Raw genomic sequence first — 24,750 nt, 5'->3', positions numbered from 1 at the left:
TCGGCAACCCTGGTCTGACCCAGAAATACTACCTTTGTCCCATCTATCTGTTCCTCCCTCACCATTTCTACAACTTATAACTACCGAGGCTTTCTTTATTTGCCGGTTCAAACAAAGGGACTTGAATTATGAACTTTAACAACAAGTGCCTGCTAAGTGTTTTCACAATTTTTTGTTTCTGTGTTGGCAGTTAAAAAAAAACTAATATTAAAGCAAATGGGATCAACAGTGACTTGATGGGCTGGGTTCAAATTTGGCATGGCCAAAGAAGACAAAATATATTGGTAGAGGTTTGATATTCTGACTGGAGGTTTGCAACCAGCGGTATTGCAAAGAGATCTCTGCTGAGACCTCTGTTCCTTGTCATCTGTGTGAATGATTTGTACGGAAATATAGGTTTACATTTATTGTCACCTGTACTGAGGTACAGTGAAAATCTTTGGACTGATTATTAAGTCCAAATCTTTGGACTGATTGAGTATTAAAGCAACAATATGTAGCGTTGTGGATGATGAGGAAGATTGTGGAAAGATACAGCAGGATATGGATCAATTGGAAATATGGGCGCAGAAATGGCAGGGTTTAATGCAGACAAGTATGAGGTGTTGAATTTTAGAAAGTCCAATGTAAAAGGATACAGTAAATGGTACAGATAGGGTTGAGAATTAGTCAGTTTTCCCAGAAGGCACATGATTCATTTGGGCATGGGAACATTCAAAAAAACATTTACAAAACGTGTCTTTTTCCCCACACAGAATTGTAATGCCTGGAACCTGCTGCCAAAGGAGGTGCTGGAAGCAAATATGATAGCAATATTTAAGAGGTATTTAGACAAGTACAGTGCATTCAGAAAGTATTCAGACCCCTTCACTTTTTTCCACATTTTGTTACGTTACAGCCTTATTTTAAAATGGATTTAATTCTTTTTTAAAAATCATCAATGTACACACAATACCCCAGAATGTAGAAGCGAAAACAGGTATTTTAAATTTTTTGCAAAGTAATTAAAAAGAAATAACTGAAATATCACATTTACATAAGTATTCAGACCCTTTGCTATGGAACTCAAAATTGAGATTGGGTTCATCCTGTTTCCATTGATTATCCTTGAGATTGGAGTCCACCAGTGGCAAATTAAATTGATTGGACATGATTTGGAAAGGCACACACCTGTCTATATAAGGTTCCACAGTTGACAGTGCATGTCAGAGCAAAAACCAAGCCATGAAGACGAAGGCATTGGCTGGAGACCTCCGAGACAGGATTGTGTCGGGGAAGGGTATAAAACAATGTCTGCAGCATTGTAGGTCCTGAAGAGCACAGTGGCCTCCGTCACTCTTAAATGGAAGCACTTTGGAACCCCCAGGACTCTTCATAGAGCTGGCCGCCCGGCCAAACTGAGCAATCGGGGAGAAGGGCCTTGGTCAGGGAGGTGACCAAAAACCCGGTGGTCACTCTGACAGAGTTCCAGAGTTCCTCTATGAAGATGACAACTATATCTGCAGCACTCCACCAATCAGGCCTTTATGGTCAGATGGAAGCCACTCCTTAGTAAAAGGCACATGCCAGCCCGCTTGGAGTTTGCCAAAAGGCACCTAAAGGACTCTCAGACCATAAGAAACAAGATTCTGTGGTCTGATGAAATCAAGATTTAACTCTTTGGCCTGAATGCCAAGCGTCACGTCAGGAGGAAACCAGGCACCGCTCATCACCTGGCCAATACCATTCCTATGGTGAAGCATGGTGGTGGCAACATCATGCTGTGGGGATGTTTTTCAGCCGCAGGAACTGGGAGACTAGTCAGGATCGACAGAAAGATGAACAGAGCAAAGTACAGAGAGATCCTTGATGAAAACCTGTCCCAAAAATCCAAAAATCCAAAATAGCTTTATTTGTCATTCGTTCAGAACGAGATTACTTAGCCAGCAGTACAAAAACACAAGACACAACCCCAACACAAACATCCATCACAGTGACTCCAAACACCCCCTCACTGTAATGGAGGCCAAAAACTTCCCCTCTCTCTTCCCCCATGCCCCTCCCACGTACAGACAACTCGACCCCTACCGAGGCGACCGACCCGCACAGCCCCCGCAAGGAGACGGAAAGTCCACGCGGCTGAGCCGCACCGGGCGATGGAAAGTCCCGCGGCCGCACCGCGCCGCGCTGGAAGGTCCCGCGGCCGAGCCACGCCGGGCGCTGTTCAGTCGTTCTGAAGTCCCAGAGCGTTCTGGACATCAGACAGGGGCGGAGGTTCACCTTCCAACAGGATAACGACCCTGAGCACAATCAAGACAACGCAGGAGTGGCTCCGTGACAAGTCTGTGAATGTCCTTGAGTGGCCCAGCCAGAGCCTGGACTTGCACTCGATCGAACATCTCTGGAGGGACCTGTAAATAGCTGTGCATCGATGCTCCCCATCCAACCTGACAGAGCTTGAGAGGATCTGCAGAGAAGAATGGGAGAAATTACCCAAATACAGGTGTGCCAAGCTTGTAGCGTAATACCCAAGAAGATATGAGGTTGTAATCGCTGCCAAAGGTGCCTCAACAAAGTACTGAGTAAAGGGTCTGAATACATATGTAAATGTGATATTTCAGTTATTTCTTTTTAATTACTTTGCAAAAATTTCTCGTTTTTGCTTTTTTATTATGGGGTATTGTGTGTACATTGATGATAAAAAAAATAATTTAATCCATTTTAAAATAAGGCTGTAACGTAACAAAATGTGGAAAAAATGAAGGGGTCTGAATACTTTCTGAATGCACTGTATGTGAATAGGCAGGGGTGGAAGGATATAGACCATGTTCAGGCAGATGAGATAATATGGCATCATAGTTGTCACAGAATGTTTGTTCTTTCACTGTTGAATTTTATGTTCTGAATACTAATGGACACACTGATTTGTAATGTCCCATTGTCAAACCAAGGTTTAGTTTAGTTTAGAGATACATCGCGGAAACAAGCTCTTCGGCTCACCGAGTCCGCGACGACCAGCGATCCCTGTACACAATTTACAATCTTTACTGAAGCCAATTAACCAACAAACCTGTACGTCTTTGGAGTGTGGGAGGAAATTGGAGCGCCCGGAGAAAAACATGCGGTGATGGGCAGAACATACAAACTCCGTACAGACAGCACCCATGGTCTTGATCGAACCCGGGTCTCTGGCGCTGTAAGGCAGCAACTCTACCGCAGCGCCACCATCTGGGGAGAGTTTTGTGCCCTAAACTAGGCCAATAGTGGAGGTGCAGTGAGAGTACTGGATCAGCTTTGACTATTCCACAGGTCAGAGAATCAGCCCTCAATCACTACAGGCACTCAAATACGAACAGTGACTGATATACTGTGAAACTAAACTTGTCTATCATCAATTTTAGAAAAGGGTAGGAAGTATTTTTAACATGGCACTCACTGTTAGTCGTTCTTATGCGACCTGCTTCTTAGTTCATGTTTTAGTCACTTCAAAATTCTGTCCTCCTTATATCTCCCAATGTATCTGCAACTTAGCTTTCTACTTCCCTCTTTCTTCAGAACCTTTAACCCCAACATTAATAGAGAGGATGAGTGGTTTGGTTTGTTTTGCGGTCATGGAACCCATACGATAAGAGAGGAAAATATAAAATATTAAAAACTAACAAATTGTGCTTTTTCTGGCCTTGGATCCTTTACCCCAGCCCTTAGTGGTTCTGAATATTTAAAGACGGATATTTAGATTTGAAGTGCCTCAAACCTCCTTGGAAGAGCGAGTTAACAATTTTCATTGCCTACCCACGCACTTTAAATGAGAAGGGTTAAAATCATGCCTATAATGTATTACATTGGCACCTTCAGCACCTTTATATATGCAAATTGTTGTAATTAAAAATCACCATTAATTATTCTCCTATCTTTGTCTGACACATTTTTGATTAAGTAACTGAATTATTTTCTCCTGCTATTCCATGCCTTTGACGATTTCCACTGCTTTTTATTATCGTGACACCACAATGGTAAAAACTTTTATTTATCTACAGTTAAACTTTGCATCTTTGTAAATCATGCTTTACATTCTCTATGCACCAACCTGCAGATTAATTTAATGTATATGGAGTAACTCAGCAGGTCAGGCAGCACCTCTGGAGAGAAGGAATGGGTGGCGTTTCGGGTCGAGACCCATCTTCAGACTGAAAGTCACGGGAAAGGGAAACGAGAGGTATAGGCGATGATGTAAAGAGATATAAAACAATTAATGAAAGAAATGCAAAAAAAGAAACAATAATAAAGGAAACTGGCCATTGTTAGCTGTTTGTTAAGGGTAAATGAGAAACTGGTGCAACTTGGGTGGGGGAAGGATAGAGCGAGAGAGAAAGCCAGGGTTACTTGAAGTTAGAGATTTCAATTTTTGTACTGCTGGGCTGTAAGCTGCCTAAGCAAAATATGACATGCCATTCCTTCAATTTGCGTTTAGCTTCACCCTGACAATGGAGGAGTCCTAGGACAGAAAAGTCAGTGTGGGAATGGGAAGGAGAATTAAAGTGTTTAGCAAACGGATATATATATATATATCTCTGCCTGGATCTACCCAATCTCCCGTTTGCTAAACACTTTAATTCTCCATGTATATATATATATATATATATATATATATATATTGTTGTAATTAAATTGTTGCAGGAATTTTGTTTTAATTGAAATTGTTATATAAAATTCCTCCACATGAAAGTTGCACATTATCTTACATATTATTCATTTTTTGTTTTAAACTAATTATAGGCAACTTGTGATGGAAACTGGAATACTCTATATTCCTGTTATTTTCATTGCATTTTGCAAGTCTTGTTCAACATTGAAGATCACTGCCTCATCTGCTGAGGCCAATAGGTGGTAATCAGAAACTGGTCTTCAGGACTACACCTGAGAGCAGGGAGATGGGATTAGACTGCGTAATTCTTATTTACTGACCAGCACAGACAGACAGACCAAATGGCCTTCATCTGTCTCATGATATTTCAATGGCTTTAAATTGTTATCAAGTGCCAAGTATCTGTTTCAGGTACTGAACCAATAATGACTCGAGAGGCCGTTAACGGGCACATACAAAAGAAAATATAGCAAATAAATAATTTGGGGTAGGGGAATGATGAGATTGCCCTGAGAGCCTAAGGGCCGAACAGCCTCCTGTCTTGTGAGACTGTTCCTAAAATAGTTACACAATTCATTATCACGGCAGACTATTGTGAGACAAATTAAAAACATATACAAATCCCTTAACAGCATGCCTATAAATCTTCCTGTGCCACATTCAAGATAATCATTCATTATGTTTTTATACAAATGTGATTTTTATTTGTACCATATTATATCATCAATGTACATTTATGATAATATATTTCGTCCAACATTAGAGCCTGGCATTTTGCTGAATTCTACTTCTTCCTATTGGCCAAAATACAGTGCCAGAGAGTAGGGTTCGATCCCGATTATGGGTGTTGTCTGATGAAGGATCTCGACCTGAAACATCACCCTTTCCTTCTCTCCAGAGATGCTGCCTGTCCCGCTGAGTTACTCCAGTATTTTGTGTCTACTTCAATTTAAACCAGCATCTGCAGTTCTTTCCTACACATGTTGTTTGTACAGAGTTTGTACGTTCTCCCCGTGACTTTTCTCCGAGATCTTAGGTTTCCTCCCACACTCAAAACACATAGTAGGTTAATTGGCTTGGTATAAATGCAAATTGTCCCTAGTGTGTAGGATAGTGTTAATGTGCGGGGATCGCTGTTTGGTGCGGACTCGGTGGGCCAAAGGGCCTATTTCCACACTGTATCTCTAAACTGTAATGCTTAAAAGAGCACCATGTTAAGAAGAGCCATTTGTTCTTAATTCAAACAGTTGGCTAGGGTGACATGGATTTTACTACCTCTTTAAAAAAAAGTTAACATGAATTGAGATTTCAAACAATCAGCTAGTATATTCATTGGAAGTAGCGCTTACATTAAAAAAATCTAAATAATCTTTAAAAATAATAGTCTGCCATTATAATGAATTGTGTCACTATTTTAGGAACAGTGTTAAAGCCATAAAATTTAACAGTTAAGTATTGGACTAAGAATTCCAGTTTTAGAACCGTAGATGATAACTAATCATTCTCAAAAAGGCCACTTTATTAACTCAAAATTACAACAATTTTAACGGCGATCTCCAGCAGTTGTGAATTGAAGCAGTCTGTGTCCATTCAAATGGCCGAGTATTTGTACCACAACAAAAGCTGTCAATTAAAGAACAGCATTTTTAAACTCCGGACTAAGCATTGCAACTAGGAACTCAGTCTAATTATTGCACACAATCAGTTGATTATGCACATTTCGAGGCATTGTTTTTCATCTTATATAGTCAATGATTTTAGAAAAAGCTTGCTTTACCAAATGATGCATATTAGTGGAACAGATTATACTATGAAGGGATTTTTCAACGATTGGTTCCAGGATATTGGCTTGACTTTGGAAAGAAATGCAAATAATAGATTACACAGCAAGCAGAATCATCATGCCATGGAGAGGGATCAGCCATTACACGCTGAACAACACTATTGTCTGTAAAGCTAGTGTTCACACACAGAAGGTGGAAACTTCAATAATCTATTCTGACAAAAACGCATTTGCCTATGTATCTATTCAGTTGGAAACATGTACTATATTCCATTTCATTTCAGCTGTAAAGTTTAATGCAAGACAACATTACCACTTAGAAGTTATCCAGCCAATGGATTCATAATACAGACACATGCACTAACCAGTGAAGAGAATCACTTTTGTAGAATCGCAGAAAGGCACAGCTGTTCTTGCATAGTGTGAATGACTGGGTTTCAAATATTTTGCCTCCAATTTGGCTGGGAGCACGAGCTGGCAATGCACAGTAATTGCAATACGACATTTGGGTGAACAAGAGAGACGCTCCAAATCTTGTTCACCAATTATATTGAAGGATTAAGGAATAAACGGGAGATGGGCAGAGAAGAAAGGATGGACTCGAATGCTATGTGAAGTCAGGAACACAGAAACAAAGAGTAGGCAGCAAGGCTTGGATTGAGAGTCGAAGGTAAACAAAGTGAGATTCAACCTGAAAGGAGGAGATTCCACATTTGAATTGTTTATTCTCTGCACAAGAGAGTGTTGTTGGCTTGTATTGACAGTCATTGTATCATTCAAAGAATACTTGCACTGAGAATTCCAACATTTAAATCTCTGTGGTGAGTTTAATGGGTTTTAACGTGCAATTCGGAAAGTAATGCAGAGGTGAAACCAAGGGTACCATTTTCATTCAAGGGTACCATACCATTGTTAACTGTATGTTTGTGTTGTCATTTGCGAGCGGAGCACCAAGGCACATTCCTTGTACATGCACATACTTGGCCAATAAAGTTATTCATTCATTCAGGAAACTAACAAGGGTACACACGAACATCAAGACAATTGAATTATCAGTGGTGTACGTTCCTACCTCAGCTTGGTGATCAAAGTATATATTAATGAGACATATTATTCACATGACATTATTTCCCCAGCAAAATCTGGATTAATAAAATAATTCACATGTACATAACATGACACCACTTGAATACAATTCCAACATGCAACACAACACACACAAAGAGGTGAGTACACAACATACAGTTCTAATCCACTCACTTTTACACATATTGTTCACTGAACCCTTAAAATTCTCTCATGTCGGTTTGGCAATTTGGAATAGATTTATGTAAGAATATTTTAATTCCAGTCACTGAACTTCAATGTTTCTATTGACAAAATCTATTGACAAACATCTCAGCACTTTTGTTTGTATTTTGTCGCACCTTTAAAATGTAATGACTGATTATGCCATGCCATTCTGATATTAACACTTTTCCTTAAATTAATTTAACATTCAATTAACATTCACAATTGAACTTGTGTTTCAAAATGAGCAACACACACACTTTGGGGAATGACCTGTATTTGGCTAAACACAATCCTGTAAGCAGAACACAAGGCCTCCAAGAGAGCATACTTTTACAGTACTTCAGAGAATTATCTTACCTCTCAAAACTATTCATTAAATTAAGGAAGGCACTTGGTGTAGTTTATTTAGAGATACAGCACGGAAACTGGCCCTTCAGCCCACAGAGTCCGCACCGACCAGCGATCCCCGCAAACTAACACCATCCTACACACACTAGGGACAATTTACATTTACACCAAAGCCAATTACCGTACATACCTGTATGTCTTTGGAGTGTGGGAGGAAAGCAGAGATCCCTGAGAAAACCCACGAAGGTCATGGGGAGAACGTACAAACTCCGTAAGGACAGCAACCATAATCAAGCGCTGTAATAAGGGCCTTAGGCAATTTTTTTGGCGACTGCCGGCGACTGTCAAAGTCGTAGCAGATCGGCAAAATTTTCTTTTACCCGACGACAATGACCACGACAATGCCGAGTCAGATCGAGATTACACCGTCTTCGGAAACATCGCAAAAATTCCCACACTGTCAATGCTTCTCCGGCGTCCTAATTTTCGCTGAAATCACTGACAAGTCGGTAAGTACTTGAGAGTTTTGAAATAAAACATCTTGCCCGGGTTACTTGAAAACCAAGCTTCACTGTAACAAGGAATAAACTGGATTTACTTCCACTTTACTAATAACTGTATTAAAAAATATTTTTTTAAAGTGGTTAAGTGGATTTTTGTGAAATGTGTGTGGGCATTCTTTGAAAATGTAAGGGAGATGCATATCTGGTTTCTGGGTTGCATATCTGGGTTTGGAGCCCACTTTAAATGTAATGGCTGATGGCCATAAACATCGTGAAAATTCCCACGCTTACCTGACCGTCAAACTTCGCCTCCAACCTATCTGTCAAATGTCCTGACGGTAAATAAATTGGTTAAACAACAGCATTTTATGGTATTTTGAAATTACTTTACATATTTTAATATTATGTGCTTCTAAATGCATCTAAGAGAACCTATCAAACCTGGGGACAGCATGCGACAGCGCCCGCAATAAGCAGCGATACCTGGCGACAAGCCAGCTGTCGGCGAGAAATTTCAAACTGGATGATTTCTCAGCGATGCGCTGAGATCCACTACGATTCTTCGAAGACTCCTCACGATCATGCCCACGACACCCCGGCGAACTGTCGGCGACAGCCTAGTCGCCGGCAGTCGCCTTAAAATCACATAGGTGGGACAGGCCCTTAAGTCAGCAACTCTACTGCTGCGCCACCGTGCCACTCTGGTTTATTATTTGATTACCATCATAACACAATGGGCTTTATTTTTGTAACTGTAATCAGGTAATTGAAGGTCAATGGTAATTTACGCACCTGTCCTTTGGTACAAAACTCTCTTGGAGCTGTATGGAGTGAATGCCTTCATCACAGCCAGAGACCTGGATGGCTCCAATGGGACTTTGCAGAACCGCTGTCATTTGCTTGCAGAGCTCAGTGTTGTTCTTGGCAACCTACATGAACAAATCATGGATCCTTACAAACGGTTAACCAATCATCATCTCCCATTCTTACAACCACCATTAGTTATTGGCAAAACTACTTTAATCCTTTTAGTACTTATTACTCAGCTATGTCTCGATTGTACTTAAAAATAAAATTAAAGATAGCAGCTGTTTAAATAAATGTATTTAGGTGGATAAACTGACTTTGATTTAAATGTTTTTCCATCAGTCGTTTCAACTGTTTCACCGTGTGACATTCTTCATTTTTTTCCTACTTATCCCTTATTTTTCCCAAGACCAGATTTTCTATCCACTGCTTCGCTCCCTACCTCCAGTTCAACTGAGCAATGAGGCAACGCTAGATAAGGTTGCACTTTCCCCACAAAGCAATTACTGCATCATGCCAAGTGCTGGCAAGCTCTGGGCAGAGCTCACAAGGGAGACCTTCAGATAAATAAGTCCTGCTTTCATGGTTATCCCTTGGCATGGACATCAACACAAGTTTGTTTGTTTTTGCAGATACCTGGCTCCCCCCCCCCCCCCCCCCCCCCCCCCCCCACACCACCACAAATACTGCAGCTCACAATCAGGAGACATACTATTGTTTGGGGTTTTTTGAGAAATATTCCTTTCTCCTTGCCAAAAAAACATTCTGTATATTCTCCACCAATGAGGTGGTTTATTTTCATTCATGTATTTCTAATATTAAACTCTACTCGGCCTTCGTTCGGAGCCGACTACAGGGCCGATCCATTAATCCGAGGGGATTTATTTTTGTTTACAGTGGCTCTGGTCGTTCAGTACTTTCAGAAGAGAATTGGACAGGCATTTGAAAGAAAGTAGTTTGCAGAATTGCAGGGAAAGACCAAGGAACTGGCACTGGCAGGATTTATCTACTTGTAGCCAGTCTGAACTTGATGAGTTGACTGATTGAGCATCCTTTTATACCAAAACAATTCTATGATTCTATAGACCACTTTATTGCCTTTGGGTGTATTCTGATTTCCTGTTAATACTTTAGATTAACAGACAATTTACCAGCACATAACAGAAAAGAAAGGCCTTCTTAGTTTTATACACTGACTTCCACAATCAGGACTTCATGTAGTGCTTTAAAATAATATATTTTAAAATCGGAGGCACTGATGTAAAGTACAAATTGTATTGCAAATTTATACAAAGCTCCCACAATGCCCCGACAATGGAACAATTCAATTCTTACTTGAACCAACCTAACAGGGCCATAAACCCAATGTACGCAGATAAAATAATATAACAACCAACAAAATTCAATACATTAATAACCATAATACCAGGTAGGCATAATAGTGCAAAACACAAAGACTGTAGTGCAACCAAATGCACAGTCCATTGAAGTGCAACCAATAAACCAGGAACCACTAATCACCTTTTGATTAGCAAATTTATGAACCATCCCTTTGGTGTCTTCATCACAGGTATTCTTTTAAATTGTAAAACAGTTGAGACTTCAGTGCCAATCTATGACAGATAACTTGTTACATTTTGCCAATTGGAAAATAAAAACATTTATACCTGCTCTCCATTTCCAGTTGGCTAATTCTCTATCCATGCCAATATATGTTACTTCCTACTCCACGAACTTTACATTTTCCAAAATAACTTTCAATGCAGCACATGACCCAATGCCTTCTGGAAATCTAAGCATTGTACATCCACACATTATTATTATAATTGCAGGAGATAAAACACACATTGAAGCAACACTGAGCCAAATCCATGAGGCCTGATCCAACACATTCAGTTGTACCCCCTATCACTCTCTCCCTCACTTTACACAAAATATTGATGCAAGTTGATGACTCCATGGAAGCACTGCAAAAATGAAGATTAATAGTTGTGTACAACAGGTCAGGTAGAGTGCAGCTCCTGCGCTATTTCACTGATAAATTAAATCTAGCCCCTAGTTATCTCTCCTAGTTTCTTTTGTCCCAGACCAAACGTGCTAGCAATAATGCCTCTACTTCCTAAGAAGATTGAAGAGATTCGGTGCGTCGATGAATAATCTCTTGGATTTTTACTGGTACAGTGCCACAGCGGTAGAGTTGCTGCCTTGCAGCATCAGAAAACCCGGGTTCGATCATGACCACTGAAGCTGCCCGTACGGAGTTTGCACCTTTTCCCTGTTACCTTGTTGGTTTTCTCAGGGTGCTCCGATTTCCTCCCACATTCCAAAGGCGTGCAGATTTGTAAGTTAATTGGCTTTTGTAAAATGTCTGTAGTGTGTAGGATAGAACTAGTGTACGGATGATCGGTGGTCATGGGAGACTTGGTGGGCCGAAGGGCCTGTTTCCCCGCTGTATTTCAAAACAAAAAAAAACTACAGCTGTACGGTAGAGAGAATATTGACTGGTTGCATCACAGCCTGGTTCAGCAATTCAAATGCCCGGAATCAAAGGTGATTACAAAATGCAATCCATCAAGGGCACAGACCTCCCCACTGTCTAAGGGATCTATAGGGGGCGCTGCCTCAAAAAGGCAGCCAGCATCAAAGATCCTCACCACCCTTGCCATGTTCTCATTTTACTGCCATCATCAGGAAGAAGGTATGGAGTCTGAAAACTATGACCACCAAGTTCAAGAATAGCTTCTTCCCAACAATCATCAGGCTCTTGAACAATATCCAATGAAGTACAAAGGACTTTGGGCTTTTTTTTGCGTTAGTATTGGTGTTATTATTTTATTGATTCTTTGTTTTCTATATATTAGGAAATATATTGTATATATAAAATATATTTTGTGTCTATCTTCGGTTTAAACCAGCATCTGCAGTTCCTTCCTACATATTAAATATTTTATATATATATATATATATATATATTAGCCCAAAGTCCTTTGTATATATATTATCTATGTGTATTGTGTTGCTGGCCTGTTATGCTGCTGCAAGAATTTTATTGTTCTGTTGTCGATACATATGACAATTAACTTCTGAACCTCTTGACTAATGTGGTCAGAAGATACTTCCGCATTTTTCTACATTCGCCACATTTATTTTTAAATCTGTGGTTTACCTTCTGACAACTTCTTGCATAGCTGATGGGGTTTGGCGGCTGTAGGAAATGATGGTGCCAATGGCACCACAGCTGTGAAGTAAAGTCTCAATAGGATAGCTGATCTTTCATTGTCTTGCACTTTCAAATATTCGGGTTTATTTTCTAATATGTACTTAACAGGAATGCAGATTATTGTAACACAAATGTTATTTATCTCTCCTCACCCTGAAGCCACACAAGAAAATCAATTATGTGTAGCTTAAGTTGCCAAATTCCCTGCCTGTCGCTATATATGTGCAAGAATAACAGTAAGATGAAAATATTGCCATTGGGAATTACACCAGGTCTGTACAAAGTAACTCAAAGAGGTCATACAAGTGAAGAACTACTAAAAGGATCTTGAGCAAAGAAGAGTTTGCATCCACAACACCATTGAAAATAAACTATTCAACGTAACCAACATACATCGGATGCATCCCGCAAGATACCTCAAATGAAATGGAATGTGACTATCCTTTTTTTATTCTAGAAGACAAAGTCCAGAAAATAAATCTGTTATTTGATACATAATGAATCAATTAATTTGAACCATGGGATTGATTTTAACACCACCCATCCTGCAGAGCTCCAGCATTCTACTTGAGTGATCGGGGTGCGTACCACGAGGTCATAAGGGGATGGTGTGGGGGAGACAAATGGCAGTGAAGTTGTTTGGACAGATGTTGATCTGTTGGGGGAGATGCTTGTAGGCGTTGGCTATTGGGGAGATGAACGGGATGGATGGGAGGTGAAGTCAAATGAGAACATTGTTGGACAGGGACTGAAGAACATCAACAGGAAGGAGGGTGGCTGGAGGCAATCATAAGGTCATAAGTAATAGGAGTAACATAGAAAAAAAATAGGTGCAGAAGGAGGCCTTCGAGCCAGCACCGCCATTCATTGTGATCATGGCTGTGATCCACATCAATAACCTGTGCCTACCTTCTCCCCATATCACTTGATTCCGCTAGCCCCGAGAGCTCTATCTAACTCTTTTTTAAATTCATCCAGTGAATTGGCTTCTACTGCCCTCTGTGGCAGAGAATTCCACAAATTCACAACTCTCTGGGTGAAAAACTTTTTTCTCATCTCAGTTTTAAATGGCCTCCCCTTTATTCTTAGACCGTGGCCCCTGGTTCTGAACTCCCCCAACATTGGGAACATTAGGCCATTCGGCCCATCAAGTCTACCACGCCATTCAATCATGGCTGATCTATCTCTCTCTCCTAACCCCATTCTCCTGCCTTCCCCTCATAACCTCCGACACCTGTACAAATCAGATTACTTTGATGCCCCCCTGCAGGACCTATAGATCAGGAGGTGCAGATCCAGAGCAAGCAAGATTATGAGGGACCCCTGCCACCCTAGTAACGGACTGTTCCAGATGCTACTGTCAGGCAAGCGCCTCCGCTGTCACGCTGTGAAAACAGAGAGGATGAGACGGAGTTTCTTCCCACAGGCCATCAAGACTGTTAACTTTTATAACTCCAGGGACTAAATTTTGTCTTCTCTATATTAATATTATTAACTTTATTTATATGCTGTAACTGTAATTCTTTTTTGTGCACAATCCGCAGGCATTGCCACTTTCATTTCACTGCACATCGTGTATGTGTATGTGACAAATAAACTTGACTTGACTTGACTTGACGTGCCGCCAGAATAACTATGGTGCATTGGCAAATGTGCTCCCTAATCAGCATTTGGAACTCACTCTGCAGGAATATTGGAATTCTCATTCAGGATAATATGGAAGAGCTCCAGTTTAGAAGCTTTTGATGAGGCCTCTAAATGAAAAATGAGGTAGAATACGTGTTTCATTTCCTATCAAAACATGGCACCTTGTCATGCATAAATGGCACACAATTCTATATTAGAAAACGTACACCTAAGATTGAAGAGTAACAAGATTATAATCAAATCAAGGTGTTCAGATGACATCTGTGATTTATGAATATTAACTGAGCCCTAGGATTAAATTATTGCCTTGGGCTCAGTCCCTGAACTCTGTATTTTATTTAATTTAGTTGGTTTCATTTTTTAAGTCTCAAAATAAAACTGCAGTTGCTTTCTATTCTGAAGAGTTGGAGTAAATTTAAGTGTAATAGCATTGTGGGAAGGTGAAATGGAGCTTTGCCCATCCATTTCCAGCAACAAAAAGGTAACATAATTATTGCAATTTTCAAATAGAAATATTTTAATACATTAGATCCATAGTGAAAATAGTCAATAGTCAATAGTCAATTTATTTGTCACATACACATAAATGTGCAGTGAAATGAAAAATTACCAGCAGTTCAACAATAAGACTAATAAGAATAAGCAATAAAAATATGCAATAACACATACAATCATAAACCAACACCAAACAAAAGAAACATCCATCACAGTGAGTCTCCTCCAGTAACCTCCTCACTGTGATGGAAGGCCAGAATGTATTTTTCTCTTCCCCTGCCGTCTTCTCCCGCGGTCAGGCTGTTGGAGTTGCCACTTCGGGGCGGTCGGGACTCCTGACATTGAAGCGCCACGCCGGACGGTGAAAGATCCGCGGCCTATTTCAGGCCACGCCGGATGGTGAAAGGTCCACGGCACGCCAACCCAAGCCCCGCGATTCGGGGCGGGCGAAGACGCTGTCGCTGCCGGAGCCCCCGATATCAGCCCCCACCCAGGGGCCTGCGGGCTTCCAACGTCCAGGCGGCCCGCAGCCGAAGCCTCCGGAGACGAGTCGCAGCCGCTCCCGCAGCCTCCGAAGGCAGCCAGCGCCGCAGGTGGTGAGTCCGGGCCGCGGGCTCTGCGAACCAGGGGCTGGGTGGTCCCAGCCGGAGCCCGCCAGCTCCAGGTGTTTGGCTGATGGTAGGCCGCAGCGGGAACGGAGACACGACACAGAAACAAAGGTCGGGTCTCCGTTCGGGAAGAGACACTTTTACAGTTACCACACCCCCCCCCCCCCACCCCCAATAACACACAACCACAAACACTACATCATATTTAAACTACAATTAAGACAAAAACAACAAAAAACACAAAAGACAAACGGACTGCAGGCAAGCCGCAGCTGCGAGGGCAAAATATTGCATTGAATACTTCAGTGCCAAAGCATTAGTTAGTACCAAGGTAATAAAGCACTAGTTGATAATGCTCGAAACATCTCTATTCTGTTGGGTTTGATGTTAGTACCCCGCCGATTCTCTGTTAAACTGGTCTGCCCTTTGCTGACATTTATTTCACCTTCACTGACTGAGTAAGCAGCACCTCCTGTTGCAGCACATGCAAATCTCATTTCATAAGGTCATAAGTGATAAGTGATAGGAGTAGAATTAGGCCATTCAGCCCATCAAGCCTACTCCTCCATTCAATCATGGCTGATCTGTCTCTCCTAACCCCAAGAGGACTTTTTGGGTGTCCTACAATAAAAATCTTCACCTTGGGAACATAACACCACCGGCTTCCGCATCCAACACAAGTACAGAGTACCCCTGGCCCTTATCTTTCCATCCACCACCTACATCATATTATATCATATATATACAGCCGGAAACAGGCCTTTTCGGCCCTCCAAGTCCGTGCCGCCCAGTGATCCCCGTACATTAACACTATCCTACACCCACTAGGGACAATTTTTACATTTACCCAGCCAATTAACCTACATACCTGTACGTCTTTGGAGTGTGGGAGGAAACCGAAGATCTCGGAGAAAACCCACGCAGGTCACGGGGAGAACGTACAAACTCCTTACAGTGCAGCACCCGTAGTCAGGATCGAACCTGAGTCTCCGGCGCTGCATTCGCTGTAAAGCAGCAACTCTACCGCTGCGCTACCGTACCGTACATCCCTTCCTCTGGCTTCAAATTTCGCACATCTTCTCACCCTATCTCACCATTAAAGACCATCTCTGGCCTTTATCGAACCATCTGCTTATCAATCCTCCCTACCCCCTCACTTGTATCCGCCTAATGCTTGGCTTTATCTTTTTGTGTCTTTTTTAAATAAGAATATAACTGGTTGTAGATTAATATTTGTGCATTGTTTTGTATTAGGTTTTAGCATTGTACATCAGTTTGGTCAACATACAAGATGGCGTAGCGGGAGAGCTACTGCCTTACAGCACCAGAGACCCGGGTTCAATCCTGACCACGGGTGCTGTCTGTACAGAGTTTGTACGTTCTCCTTGTGACCTGCACGGGTTTTGTCCAAAATCTTCATTTTCCTCCCACACTCCAAAGACGTACAGGTTTGTAGGTTAATTAGCTTGGAGTGAATGTAAAAATTGTCCCCAGTGTGTGTAGGGGTGCGTTAATGTGCGGGCAGCGCTGGTCGGTGCGGACATGGTGGGCCGAAAGGCCTGTTTCCGCGCTGTATCTCAAAACTAATAAACTAAATGAACTTACTGGGAACCCTAGGATATCTCACAGGTTCACTGAAGGAAAACAATTTCTGACCATGTTGTACTGATTCTTGTATAATGATCATGCTCTGGCATTTTAAGGAGATTTAAGTTGAAACAGTTTTGGCATAAAATGATGCACATTCAACCATACCAACAAATTAATGAATATACAAACAATAAAAATGAAAGCGAAGATCAAGTTTAAATAGCACCTACAATCTATCAAAACTTCTCAGGATACGCCCTGAGCATTATCAAGCAATTATTTTATTCTGAGCTCGAGAAGGATAAATTAGGAATGTTTTAAAGCTAGGTCAAGCAGACTAATTTTTCCAAAGGAAGAGAGAGAGCCAGAAAGATTTAAGAATGTAATTCCTGAGGTTTAAGTTAAGACAACTGAGGATATGCTTGCCAATAGTAGAGCTGGGAATAAACAAAGAATTCAGACATCTCAGAAGGTTATAAACTGGAGGAAATTATAGAAAGAGAGGGGGTGAAGGGGGGGAGAGTCTACCTAAGAATTCTTAAAAATCAAGAAGTTCTTTTTTTAAACAGGAAGTAGAGAAGGTCAGCAAGTACAGAGATGATTAAGCTTGGATACGCTCCAGTTTACAAAAGAAAGAACGATGGAAGCCTGCCAGGAGTATATTGGAAAAGTCATGTCTGATGGCAGCAGATGATGAATGAGGCTTTCAATGGTAGATGAGGCAAGGTACTCAGAAGATGAAGCTGAGTTGGAAATAAACCATCTCAATGCTGTTGCAGAAATGTCGAACATTCGTGTTGGGACAAAGATGAGTGGAGGTTTGTTAGAATCTGGTTCAGCTCAGACAGCAGTCAGGGAGACCAAAAGAAATTCAACAACATGACTTACACAGGGACCAAGTACTGGCGATTCCCATCGTCATGGCTTTACAGGTTACAGAAATTGACTCTTACAGAATTCACAAATCCCTATCCAGAAGTTCGAGATAGGGAATAAAATTCACTCTCAGAATCTGTGTGATAAAAGTAAATAAACCAACATAAAATCATTATTTTGCAACTCACATTTTTGATGCATGTGCAAATTTTACGGTTTAAATTTTATGGACAATTACAATACAGCCCATTTTCTAGACATATAACCCCACGTAATACAGTGGTTTCCTGTGCAAAAGATTTGGTCTTCCAATATTTAGCTGGGATTATTTAAATTTCTCAACCCATGCAAAATGGCAGATGTGCATTCTGACGCCTAGAAGGATCAGGAAAGATGATGACAATGTAGGGCTTGTTGGTGTAGATGTAGAAACTGATGCTGACTTTTTAGATGCTTCTGCAAAGGAGCAGCATGCAGATCCAAGATAGGTGAGACTCAAGGTCAGATCTTTGAGAGACGCCAAAGGTAACACAGCTGATGCAGGAAAAACACCACAGTGGATGAGTTGTTGCCACAAATGGATGGATAAGAATGGAACCAGGTGTCTGGGTGAACAGTGGTTGGAGGCAATGGAAGAAAATGCAAGTAGATTGATTAGTAGGACTAGATGTTACAATCCCTAAGGTTTGCACTACAATTGACTGGTGTTGTTCTTGGGGGTGACCACTAGGTGATGTTGCTACCATTCAGACACATCTTCAGTTGTGTACCTCAACGTCACTGGGTGTTTCGGCCTTTTATCACAAGACACCCTCAGTCGAGGCAGGCCCACCGCAGGGTGATCAGACCTGGGTGTGTGTCTTATGGTTAGCCTCAAGATGGTCACATGGCAGCCCAGACAGCATCTCTTCTTTTCAGCCACAGCCAGTGACTGCTCCATTTGGCGGCATTTGCAAGTTCGTTGATTGCCCTCCTTTGGGCCTGCCCTCTGACTCCTACTTCCCTCAGGAGCCTTGCAGTGGAACTGGCTACAAAGCTCCTGCACCCCACCTCCACTGGACACACCCTTACAACTCCAACCTCGCTCCTCTGCCTCTACTGCAAGGTTGGAATATCTCAGCCTTTTCCTTTCATATGCCTCGTCCACAGCCTCCTCCCAGAGGACCGTCTTCTGTAGAAGAGTTGAAAATGGTGAAGATGGAGGCTTTTGTGCTTTTCAAAAACACATGGTAGGTCATTAGTGGCTGTGATCATGTCACAGGGGGAAAAACTATTAGAAAGACTCAAAACAAGGAGTTAAGGGGAAAACAGCTTAGATTGAGGGGCCACAGCATATTTCAAGTCCTTGGAGGTCAAAGGCCAATTGGAGAAGGGCAGTAATTTGTCTGGGTAGTTTCAGCAGCAAAGCTTGTTGGAGGTTTGTTGACTTCAAGAAAAGGGGATGGTGCTTGAGCAGCAGAACCAGGCTATCCACAAAAAGGAAGTCAGAAAATAAGGTTGAACTATCAGCTGTTCAGTGGGAATAGTGTGAAGGGAATGGGAAATGGGCAAGGTGGGCTTGAAGAGAAAAATGTGGATTCAGAGCTCAGGCATGTAAGGGTTTGGAGGTGAACAATTCCACAGGCCAGACACACAGCAAATGTACTCTTATCTTCAAAGGAAAAGAAGATCAGGGAAAACCCTGTAACCATAGACATGTTGAATTAACATTGGACATTTGAAAATATATTAGAAAAAAAAAATAGTCAGACATAGAATATCTATATATTTAAAAACTCTCATCTTGTATGTATGTTCCCGAAATACAGCCAAAACGGTACACGATAGCGCAACAATTTTAGGGACACCTTACTCGCAATTCGCCTGCGGTGTGCAGTATCAAGTTTCGTTATAATTTAAAAGTATTCATTTTATAAATTTTATACTGAGAATGGGACAAGTCATTTTGATCTAATACTTCCATATTCGGCGTCACAATGGGAACCCAACAGGTCATATATGAGATCGCCACTTTGATCTAATACACCGTCACAACAAGGGGGGGGGGTTGTTCTGGTCCGGCGGTGGCGCGCCTGAGCAGCAGCACCGGAAGGACCGCCGCCCGTCCCGGTTTGCCCCGCGCCTGACCTTCCTCCTGTGGTGCAGCGCGGCGACAAAGAGAAGGTCAAAGAAGATGGCCGCCGGCAGGACGAACATGGGGCAGCCGCGATGGCCACCCAGGTCCGGGGTGAGAGGCTCCCTCTCCCCTTTCCTCTCCCCCCTCGCCCACCCCCGGGGCAGACTCCCCGCCCGCCACAGCGTCATATATACCCTGGGATTTTGCTGTGCGCTTTTGGAGTGGGGGAGGGGAGGGTGCTAGACCAATGCAGGAGAGGTTTGGACCCAACGGATCCATAGGTCGTCTATTATATAACAAAAGGTCATCTTGGCATGAAATTTAAAAATGAAGATCACTAATTAATGATTTGCTGAAATATTTTAGGAGAATGCCTGATCTGCTGAGTTACTACAGCATTTTGTGATACCTGCTGAAATATTTTAAAATGTTAAAGCAATGTGGTATGTGATGAACACATGGATTTTCAAGAAAGCTTATGTGATTTCAAAAGATCAACACATATGGTGTCAGAAGACAGGCTGCAGATTGAAAGACAGCAACTTAACTGCAATCAAATTTTACATATTGGAAGTTTTTCTTTTCAATTTAAGAAGCAATGAGGATCTAACCATGGTTCTGCATTATTTCTACACAACCATATATCTGTCATTTACCCAACATTTATTTTGTTGTGATGTACAATAATGTGACCTTAGAAGAAATAATCATAGTAAGACTAGACAGCCAGGGTTCAGAATATGTTCCAATGATTAGGTTGTCAAGAGTTCTGGGGAATCATTTGGGATTTAGCCAGCTAGAAAAGCTTGAATTGTAGCAAGTTTGATCAGCAAGTAATTCATTTTCATAGAGAAAATATTTTAACTGAGAATCCTTATTAAATCATCTTCTGCAATTACAGATGTTGGGTTGGAGCTGCATGAGAGTAATGAGATTGCAAGATGAAAACAGTAGGGTGCCATAGTCTTCTTCGTACTGTAGTTGGGAATGTGTGTGTTAATAAAGACACCTTCATTCTCAAAAAAATTGCTTTGCAAGTGAATTCTCCATAAGAATCCAAATTTTCAAGCTTTTGTAATAACAAGAGAAAATACTGGGTACATTTAGAAGGCCTGGTAGCATTTTCGGAAACTATATGTATATTTAATTTACATCAGAACTATATATATAATTTCATCATATACTTGACCTTACCTCAGCATTACAAAAACTGAAACGTTAGCTCTTTCTTTTTCCACCCATTCAGCCCAACATGCTGAGTGTTACCTGAATTCTCTGTTCTTACTTCATATTTCCAGCATGGTACATCCAGGAGCAGATTTTTTTTTTTTTTTTTTTTGAGGTTTGTGTTGCTTTGCTGGCTAATACAAAATTTCCTTTACGAAAACATTTAATGATGTACAAAAATGGATGTACAACTGTGGTTATTGTCTCCCGGATCTACCCCCTTTCATTTTTATAGTTATACCTTTTTTTTAATTTTTATTATTCTCTCTTCCCAATTGTTTATAGGTTTTTTTTCTTTCTTCTTTATTTTTTATTTTCTCTCTTTAAATTTTTTTAAATTGAAGCAATGTAAGAACTTTATAACAAATTTGTCTTTTATTTCTATCTGTACATATGCTTTTCAAAAAAAAAAACAACAAAAAAAAGAAAACATTTAATGAAGTAGGACCCTCACTCTTCATGCCGCGATTGACCCCCCAGGCCAGCATTGTTCACCACTTAGCCTTGCGTCATAAAGGAGGAGGATCCATGCAGATCCCGGAGATCTTCCTGAAGTTACGGGTGGGAATAGGAAGAGAAACTAATGCCAATCGTCTTTTGACTACAGTCAAACAGTTCAGAGTGATTCCAAGGATAGACAATCCCAATAAATTAGAGTGAAAACTAATTGTTATATAATGGTATGATACAAAGTGCAGGAGTAACTCATTCGGTCAGGCAGCATCTCCAGGTTGGGACCATTCTTCAGAAGTAGTATCAAAGAAGGGTCCCAACTGAAGTGTCGCCTATCCATGTTCTCCAGAGATGTTGCCTAACCCACAGAGTTACTTTGGCATTTTGTGCCTTTTTTTTGTAAACCAGCACCTTCAGTTCGTTGTGTCCACTTGCTATCATGTAACGGTGCCTTGTTGATGCTGTTGCTTATGACAGCCCCATTTCTGTAGAAAGTGAGGAATAGTTTGATACTGTATTGCCATATGCAAATAGACTAGTGCAGCACCCATGTTCCTTCACATTTCAGTGCCAGATCAGAGAAAGCAAAATGTCATTGACTATTCCTTTCAGGCATTCGCACACAATCTACCTACCAAATGATCTAGCGGTGGTAAACAGACAGGGCACGATTCGTGCCAGTCATGGGATCACAGGCTTGTTGCTGGGTTTTACCAGAGGCAAAATAGCTGAGTTCGTGTTCAATTTGATTGCTCTACACTGTCTCTGAAAAAACAATTTATAAAATTGGTTTTGTAGAGCTCCAAATGGCAAACCGTTTCTAAAACGTAGCTATTTGAAATGAACAGTCTGCCAACAGTTTTAAACTGGGGGAAACGAAGGGAATGGGGGAGGGAGTTAGAAAAGTCAAATGAAATGAACATTTAGAGTTCTCAAATGTTTTAATCATGCTATATTCTTTATTCAGAAAATATTATGCATGATGGCATTTTCTCTGGTTTGATGCATTTTTAAATTTCAGTTTTAAAATATTCATCATTGCTATTAAATTACATGAAATCATACAGGCAGAAATAACACGACAGAAGCCAAGAAGTACAAGCACGAAAGGAACAGCTTTCCATGGTATAAAAGACAGCAGAAAGTACAGCATTGTTTCGTTACTGCTTTAAAAAAAATTACAAATTGTCCCTGGTCAAGGAAAGATTCAGGCTTCTGAATACGGAATCTCTTGGAGAGTAGTTAACTAGATAATCCTGTGTCAGATAAATAAAATATTTAAGATCCTAGAGCCCAGAGCTTAAATAACACATTATATACTGTGAGCTTTAAATGAGTAAAACAAAAAAAAAACCAATAATCTCCTTTCACATCTCCCATTAAGTTTGGTCAGTTGAAGCTTTTGTTATAAATCATGCTTTTAAAAAGGCATGACCCATGATTGCTATACTGACATACTACTCAGGTGTATCTTAGATATGTACCTTTTTTTTCACCATTGCAGTGACCCAGTACTTCATCCATTTAAGAAGTGTCAGTCCCTTATAACTAAGGCCCGAGTTCAAATGATTCAGATGATAAAGTGTCACCCTGTGGCCCTGATCTTCAGATTTACAGCTTCCATAGAAGCACATTCACTTCCAGCCTATGACTTTCCTGTTAATACCTATGATACCATCTATCTCTGCTGAGATACTTTTACAATGTCAAAGTTATCTTTTGCTTATTTTGCCTGCAGAATTTACCGTTCAAAATACCATTCTTCATTGACTTTAGACATCTTTACTTGGTCTCTTCCCAGTATTGCCTTTTTTTTGTGCAGTTCAGAATTGGGTGACAAATGCAGTGCCCTACAGAAATGCTCTTTATAAGCTAACAACAGAAAAATGAAGACGAGGATCATTACCAGTGTCTGAGCTTCACAGGAAACAGTTTAATGTTTAATAAACTGCAACCAAAAACCTTGATTTAAAAATTACTGGATACTTTAACAGAGAAACACATCCCCAACATTGCCACCAATACCCTAGTTAAAGGAATAATTGGCAATGAAAATTAGTTATAGCAACGGTACAAACCTAAAACAGAGTATTAACATAATCTTGCTGATTTTCTTTTTTAAAAATACTGAATCTTGTCAAGATTTTATATACATACTCAAATGATGAAGAATTCATATTTACTCTCTGGATGGAAAATAAGAGGTTTTAAACTAGATTTTATTATCACCAGGTAAACCGGCACATTCCAGACAAAAAATGCGAAATAAAGTCTCATTGTCAAGTATAAAACAGTTTTGTGGTTGGATGCACAAACTGTGCACCTTCATTATAATGAAACTTGTTATATTGTGATTTCAAATAGACCACAGGTATTATCATGTTTCCCAAGACAGAAATTAGGTTAAATACTGGGTTCCCTGTAATATGGGTGTTAAGATGTCCTCCAACACTCCCATTGTAGAGATTGCACTCTATTTAAAAATCTCCTCTTCCCAGAGCAGTACCTCCAGGTTCAGGATGACTACTGCTCAGTGCGTTCTGAGACAGCCAACTAGGCTATTCTTTGTACGCAGGTTCTTCCAAAGAAGGGTGGGAGGTGGCTGATATAATGGGCAGGCATATAGTTTGTGGGTAGCAAGGAACTGCACATGCTGGTTTACACTGATAGACACAAAATACTGGAGGAACACAGCGGGAGAGGCAGCATCTCTGGATAGAAGGAGCAAGTGACATCTCAGGTCGAGATCCCTTTTCAGACCTGACTAGATCCATCATTTTGCTGACAAAAATTCACCTACACTTTAAAAGTGCCATAATAGCCTTTGTTCAAAGCAGGAAAAGAGTATTTGGAGATCATGATTTCAGCCCTGGAACAAAAGCAAGTTTAAAATATTGATAAAGACCGAAGAAGGCTTTCATGAGAGAAACGCCATTGTTTTCAGCTCCTGTTATTCTTTACTTACTTTACCTCCTTAGAGCAAAGCAGTATAATCCTTATATTATTTTAGTATTATCCATTACCAATGATAAAATGAAATGTAGCAGATGTCAGTGTGCCAAATCAATGTTAAGATGCATTTTAACAGGCAGTGAAATTGTCAACGCTCCAGTTTCTCACTACCAAAATGTTTCAACGCTTTCAAAATCAGTTTGTCAAG

General features: G+C 40.8%; 1 protein-coding gene across 1 annotated transcript in view; it reads right to left on the bottom strand.

Moving 5' to 3' along the window:
- Positions 1-24,750, bottom strand: part of LOC144600964 (methylated-DNA--protein-cysteine methyltransferase-like) — a 299,188-nt gene that overhangs the window by 211,623 nt on the left and 62,815 nt on the right. Inside the window, exon 3 of the mRNA XM_078412869.1 lies at positions 9,344-9,480. Within this exon, the coding sequence (XP_078268995.1) occupies positions 9,344-9,480 (137 nt within the window). The remainder of the gene's footprint in view (positions 1-9,343; positions 9,481-24,750) is intronic.

Source organism: Rhinoraja longicauda, chromosome 16 (assembly GCF_053455715.1).
Source record: "Rhinoraja longicauda isolate Sanriku21f chromosome 16, sRhiLon1.1, whole genome shotgun sequence".
In the NCBI taxonomy this organism is placed as follows: domain Eukaryota; kingdom Metazoa; phylum Chordata; class Chondrichthyes; order Rajiformes; family Arhynchobatidae; genus Rhinoraja; species Rhinoraja longicauda.
The sequence above is the reverse complement of the archived record's forward strand: the minus strand, read 5'-3'. Positions and strand labels throughout refer to the sequence as shown.